Below are 6,706 nucleotides of genomic sequence, written 5' to 3'. Positions count from 1 at the left end.
AGTTTTTGCTGAGTGCAACAACAATTTATTTTGGTTTTCAATATCATCAGATGATCTTGTTTTTCTCAGTAAATTATTATATGACTAGCACCTGCACTTGAACATTGACCTGTGGCAAGCAAATCTGAGATCATAATACGCTGAGTCTTCATCATGTGACTAAGGTGAGTTGTACTCCAGTTCAGGTTTTACCTGTCACCCATCATCTCCGGAGACACCTGACAGTATTTCCTATTATTGGAACTTAAAAAATATTTAATTTTCATTCTATTTTGCACTCACATTAGGATTGATATTCCAAGTATTACATACAGTTAAGTTGTTTTGCCACCTTTAAGACTCCTATTGGACTGAAGCACTGGCCAGATACCCAGAAGACCCAGTGAGACTGAAAACATGGAGTGGTGATCCGGAACTAACGATATAAGAAGAGCCGGACTTGGAAACACTGCTGCTAGTCGCTTTGGCTCCTGTTTGCCAGCACTCCACAATAACAATGAAGATCCTGTTTCTGGTCCCAGTTTGCCTGAGCCTGATTCTCAGCAGCTGTGCACAGAAGCCTGAACCCTGCAGTAAGACCTGTTGTCTTTTGCCTGCACATTGTAGTAAACTTTATAGAGCTTTAGCAGTTGAAAGAATGAAAAATTAATTTATGCTTGTTTTCGATCCTTTTCACTCACTCTTGACTTCCAGAGTCTCCACCTTTGCTTGAGGGGACACTGACTGCGGTAAGTGGGCCATCTTGACAAGCATATTAAACAATTTTGTCTGAAAAAAGAGAAAGTTCATCAGAGAAACATGTCATTTTGGCCTGAATGTTACCAATGTACCAATATAAAGTTTGCTCTTACTTCCTTTACTAGTTGGCTTATCGCTACAAAAACAAAACTACCTCATTCAAATGCTAACTGTGAGTTATGTGAAAGTGTTCTCTCGCTTTCTCTCCAACACAGTTCATCCCTGGGCACCACTTACGTGTTTTTGAGAAATTCTCCTATGATGCCTTCGGACAGAATGTCAGAGTTCTTGCAGCTGGAAAGGAAGGCAACCAGACCTTCTTTGTTGACAGGCTTCTGCTCTTCAGAGAGGTAAAGTACCACAGTTTAGGGACAAATAGCAAAACATACATTTTGTAAAATGCATCATTGGGTTGCTGACTCTTGAGTTTGTTCTCCTCTCAACAGGGAGTCAGCTATGAGATCCACTACCACAACCAAACTTGCATTAAGACAGCATTAAAGGAACCATTCAGACATATTGGGGTTCCCCATGATGCCCATTTCCTGAATCAAATGGTCTTGGGTAGCAGCTCTTTACCAGGACAAGGACTGCTGGTCAATAACTGGAATGGAACAGTGGAGGAAACACAAGGTAATGTGCGCCGTTATGCTGCATGATGATTCTCAGTCAGGTTTTTAACACCCAGCACTGGCTATAACACGAATGTATAAAAATTAGGGCTGCAAAACGATTGATCGTGATTAATCGCGATTAATCGCATTCAAAATAAAAGTTTGGTTACACTTTATTTCGATAGTCCACTTTAGACATTCTATTAACTATAAGTAACTTTGTAACTACATGTCAACTACATGTCAACTAATTCTCATTCATTTGCAACTACATGTCTACTAACTCTCAGAGTAGACTGTTAGGGTAGGTTTAGGGTTAGTAGAATAAGTTGACAAAGAAAGTGTTAGAAGATATTAAGCAGACAGTCTACTAATACTCTACTAACTGCTAGTTGACATGTAGTTGCAAAGTTACTTACTGTTAATAGAATGTCTAAAGTGGACTATCGAAATAAAGTGTTACCAAAAGTTTGTTTACATACTATATGTGTGTACTGTGTATATTTATGTATATATAAATATACACACATACATATATAGTAAGGAAAATATAATTTATATATAATATATAATAAGTATAAATATATATAAATACAAATATTTTTTTAATATATAGGCCTACATATATGTGTGTATATTTATATATACTGTACACAGTAGACACATATAGCATATAGTATGTAAATTCTATATGCTATATGCTAAACTTCTGTTTTTGGTCTATACATCTACATCTATATATTCCCTTCCTACTATTAACTACATATTAACTGCCTTAATAAACTAATTTGCTGCTTATTAGTGGATAGTAAGGTAGTTATTAAGTTTTAAGTTTAGTTATAAGGTAGAATTAAGGGCTCTAAAATATGGTCATGCAGAATAAGGCATTAATATGTGTTTTGTAAATCGATATGTTTGTAATACGCATAATGCTAATAAGCAATTAGTTAATAGTGAGAACTGGTCCCTCAAGTAAAGTGTTATATGCGTGTGTATGGATAAGTTGCTTAACATTTTAGGTTGAGTAAACCAATATAAAAGTCCCTTCCCTTGCTAGTTGGCTTATGTTCTTGGTATTTTTCTCTGTAGAACACTACCTGCTGACGTTCACTGCGCTTGGCTGTGTGCCTCTCTACATCCTCGATTTCACACAGAAAGGGGAATTAAGCGTCATGACAAGGTTAGTCAAGTAGGCTGAACAGACAAAGTAAGGCTGGCCTGTCCCATACAGAGACTGTGACCATGTTTAACTCTGCTTTTCATTAAAACCCAAAACCCATGGATAATACTTCTGTAATCTAGTCTGCAATCTTGTCCTTAACCTAACCACATTTGTAGTGTACTGATGAACAACAACAGGAGATTATGCAACAGTGACTCTCTTAACCAATTAAACGTGTTTACTTTGCCTTTCCTCTTCCTCTGATCAAGGCTGTCTTCATGCAAGAATAACATGCACATAAATAAAACAAAATGTGTGCTTCATGAATGCTGTACAAGATTTCCTCAAGCATGAGAAAAAAAATTTTTTTTTTTTCAATGACAATGACAAGGATGCTGAATGGCTCTCGGATGCAGACATAACCTTAATAGTCTCTGAGTAAACATTTTAAATATTTATATTCAAATATAGGGCATCTGTACATATATGTGTGTGTGTGTGTGTGTATATATATAGACACACACTGCTGTTCAAAAGTTTGGGATCAATAAGATTCTTAATGTTTTTAAAGAGGTTTCTTACACTCAAGTCTGCATTTATTGATCAAAAATACATTAAAAAAACTGTAATCTTGTGAAATATTATTACAATTTAAAATAACATTTTTCTATTTTAATATACTGAAAAAATATATTTTATTCATGTGATGCTAAGCTGAATTTTCATCTTCCATTACTTCAGTCTTCAGTGTCACGTGATCCTTCAGAAATCATTGCTCAATATGCTGATTTATTTTCAATGTTGGAAACAGTTTTGCAGTCTAATATTCTTTTGGAACCTGTTATACTTTTTTTATTTTATTAATTTAACACATCCTTGCTGAAAAAAATATGAATTTCTTTAAAAAAAAAAAAAAAATTACTCCAACCCCAAACATTTGAATGGTAGTGTATATTATTAAAAAAATTTTTTTTTTTTTTAAATAAATGCTATACTTTTTATTCATCAAAGAATCCTGAAAAAATATATCACAGGTTCCAAAAAAAATATTAAGCAGCAAAAACTTTCCAACATTGATAATTAATCAGCATATTAGAATGATTTCAAAAGAATCATGTGACACTGAAGACTGGAGTAATGATGCTCAAATTTCATCACAGGAATAAATTATGTTTTAAAGTATATTAAAATAGTAAACCATTATTTTAAATTGCAATAATATTTCATAACATTACTATATTTTTTCTGTATTTTTGATCAAATAAATGCAACTTTGATGAGTGTAAGAGACTTCTTAAATTAAAAATCTTTATGATCCCAAACTTTTAGAATGGGAGTGTATAAACCCCATTGGAATACTCTTTCTTGTTTATCTCACCATTTTGGATTGTGTTTCTTCCAATTACCAATTATTTCATACAACCACCCATTTGTTTTTGTCCATGCGTTTTATGTTCAATACCTTGATTACCCCATGGATCAATAAAGCCTTAGAAGCAAATTAAAAGTCACCAAGTTCAAATACATCTAAAGACCAACATGTAAGACAAGATTTGTTAACCCATTTCTTCTTTCTGTAGCTTCTTTGACCTAGTGGAGGGAATCGAGGACCCAAACGTCTTCATCCCTCCTTCATTCTGTGATTCTGTGGAAGTGCTGCCAGCAAAAGGAGTTGGGGCAAGATCCTTCATCAGTCTTCTGTGAGAAGAACCACGTGGGTTTTTGTCAGTGCATGTCCAGCTTAAATTGCAGCATGGACACACCATTTTTGATTTAAATAAAGACCATTTGGGATTTTTTTTTTTTAAACCTACACACATTAAACAATAATGTGGCTATCCAAACTATGACTACTGCAAGTTATTTTTATTCTCATGAAAGTCAAATACAGTCAAACATGGTAAAGCAATTCCATTCCTATCACAAACGACAGGCAGTTACAAGAAACAAACCAAAAAAAAAACTAACTAAATGAAATAACCATATACTGTATATACACAACTGAAAGATGCAGGTTATTCAAAGAAAACTGTACAATGTCCAGTGCCTGTTATAACAGATTCTCCAAAATTCTTTAAGAGTCTTTAGGGGGTTTTGACAGGAAATTGCAAAGTTGAGTTCTCGGCTCTCGTGTTCACATTTCACAGGTTTAGAGTTAAGAGTCAAACCCACAGCACAGAAACAGACGAGGCCTTAGCAGCAATAGGTGCAGATCTGTTATTTGTACAGGATGTCGTAGTGGCCCGGTCGGTAGAGGAGGAAAATCTTGGGCTCTCCGTCTTCAGGGAAGATGTGGTGATTGATTGTTCCTCCCTCTCCTCGATCCATGTACTCCACCTGGATGCACACGTTTAAAGCCTGAGCCAGGGCTATAATGTGAATGTGGTCACTCTCTTTGGACATGGGCTCCACCTCCTGGCCAAAACAGAATGACATGTCGGTTTAAAATGTTGCAAAGTCATTGAAGACCAGCTTACTCTACAAGAACTGGTTGAAATGTAATCACATCTTCAAAATTACAACACAAGTCAGTCAGAAATGACGCGTTGTTCAGTGTCACCTGTTGGCAGAACTCTCGAACGGTGCGGCCGCCCTCTATGAAGTGCTGGAAGAAGTCTTCCTCTCTCTGCAGGTACCCAGAGGTCACCAGCCGCAGATAGACCACAAGATAATCTGACACGCTCTGCTCATTAAAGGAACTGAGCAGCTCACCTACAGACGGTTGCTTATCACAAGCCTCAATCAGGTCCATGAACTAGAGTGAACAAGAGGAAATTCATTATACATCAAACTCCTTTAAGATTATTACTGAACAGAAAGAAAAAAAAAAAAAAAAGAAGAAAAAAAAAGGCAAACAGTTTGACATTTCCAGTGTTGTTATTTTAACTACAACTATTAAAAATTGGTTTAGTTAAATGAAATAATGCTGAAATATTTTTTTTTAATTATATGAAAAGGTTAAATAAAAATTAAGCCATGGTCACACTAGACTTTGGGCACACAATTTCTTTGGACACTACAATAGTCATGATATGATGTCACGATCAGTGGCATGTTTAAAAAAAAAAAAAAAAAACTAATTCACCATAAAAAAATATAAATAAATATATTCAAAAATATATAATCTAATTTATATAGAGGTCACGGCATGACATATCGATCTTCTAATGGTCACACGTCTTCAAGTAATACAAATTTCACAGGTCAGAGTTTAACTAAAAGTGACTTTTGTAAAGCAGCAAATTGCAAAAAAAAAAAACTTTTTTTTTGAACGAGCTTGTGTTTCCAGTCTCCAGCATTCACATATGAATAAATGAAAATCAATGGAATTAAAAGTTTAGTGCGACCATCCCTTTAGGAATGTTGCCTTAGCAACTAACTGGTATAAGTACTAAACTTAATAAAACTGAAACTGAATTAAAGCTAAATATTTAAACAAGCAACAACAACAACAACAACAAAAAAAATACTAAAAATGACAAAAGCACATAAACAAACTAAAATTCAAATAAAACTTAAAAATATACAAATAAAACTAATTTGAAATATTAATAAATACTGATAGTACATAAATAATAAAATAACATTTGACATAAATGTAAAAAAATAAAATGTTTTATGCTGATGATACACGGGGCAACTTTTTTGAGCAATGTTGCTTGGGCACTTTCTAGGGGTGTAACGATTCACTCGTTTTCTCGATGCATCGATTACAAACCCTGACGATGCATATGTATCGATCTTGAACATGGATTTTTGAATCGCCGATTTCGGACAGTAATCGATTTAAAACACTAAGAATCGAATGAATCGCGATTTCTATAACGATTCAATGTTTTCAAAATATATACACATTAAATTACTACAAGCAGGAATTAATGGAGACCTTGAACAGTGTTCGTGCCTCGCATCTCTCCTTTGCGCGCTCCACTATTTACCGCCTGTGACCAGTGTTGGGGGTAACGCATTACAAGTAACGCGAGTTATGTAATCAGATTACTTTTTTCAAGTAACTAGTAAAGTAACGCATTACTTTTTAATTTACAAGAGAATATCTGAGTTATTTTTTCAAATAAGTAACGCAAGTTACTTTTTTTCCAATTTATTGACTGACAGCTCTCCTGTCCCCATGTTGAGAGAAATCAGAAGATGTTACTGTAGTTCAAAATAAATATGAATATGCATTAATTAA

The 6,706-nt window shown here is 34.5% G+C and overlaps 2 protein-coding genes across 2 annotated transcripts in view; one reads left to right on the top strand and one right to left on the bottom strand.

The window, feature by feature from the left end:
* Positions 1-449: 449 nt before the first annotated feature.
* LOC107733485 (ependymin-like) lies at positions 450-4,358 on the top strand. Its single transcript, XM_016545116.1, has 6 exons — positions 450-572; positions 694-728; positions 954-1,088; positions 1,185-1,371; positions 2,442-2,532; positions 4,095-4,358. The coding sequence occupies exons 1-6, from the start codon at positions 497-499 to the stop codon at positions 4,216-4,218; spliced, it is 648 nt and encodes a 215-aa protein (XP_016400602.1). The 5' UTR covers positions 450-496; the 3' UTR covers positions 4,219-4,358.
* A 7-nt stretch (positions 4,359-4,365) lies between these two features.
* Positions 4,366-6,706, bottom strand: part of LOC107733484 (ubiquitin thioesterase OTUB1-like) — a 9,263-nt gene continuing 6,922 nt past the window's right edge. The window contains exons 6-7 of the mRNA XM_016545115.1: positions 5,075-5,269; positions 4,366-4,929 (exon numbers count right to left, since the gene is read on the bottom strand). Coding sequence (XP_016400601.1) covers positions 4,732-4,929; positions 5,075-5,269 — 393 coding nt within the window. The 3' untranslated portion in view covers positions 4,366-4,731. The remainder of the gene's footprint in view (positions 4,930-5,074; positions 5,270-6,706) is intronic.

Source organism: Sinocyclocheilus rhinocerous, unplaced genomic scaffold, assembly GCF_001515625.1.
Source record: "Sinocyclocheilus rhinocerous isolate Xijiao unplaced genomic scaffold, SAMN03320098_v1.1 scaffold69, whole genome shotgun sequence".
In the NCBI taxonomy this organism is placed as follows: domain Eukaryota; kingdom Metazoa; phylum Chordata; class Actinopteri; order Cypriniformes; family Cyprinidae; genus Sinocyclocheilus; species Sinocyclocheilus rhinocerous.
This window is presented reverse-complemented; position numbering and strand designations above follow the sequence as displayed.

Excerpts from the sequence above, each read along its gene's own strand:
- LOC107733485 (XM_016545116.1), top strand. The coding sequence starts at position 497 with ATGAAGATCCTGTTTCTGGTCCCAGTTTGCCTGAGCCTGATTCTCAGC. Across the intron at positions 1,372-2,441 it reads AACAGTGGAGGAAACACAAG|AACACTACCTGCTGACGTTC; the intron begins GTAATGTGCGCC and ends TTTTCTCTGTAG. Across the intron at positions 2,533-4,094 it reads GAATTAAGCGTCATGACAAG|CTTCTTTGACCTAGTGGAGG; the intron begins GTTAGTCAAGTA and ends TTCTTTCTGTAG.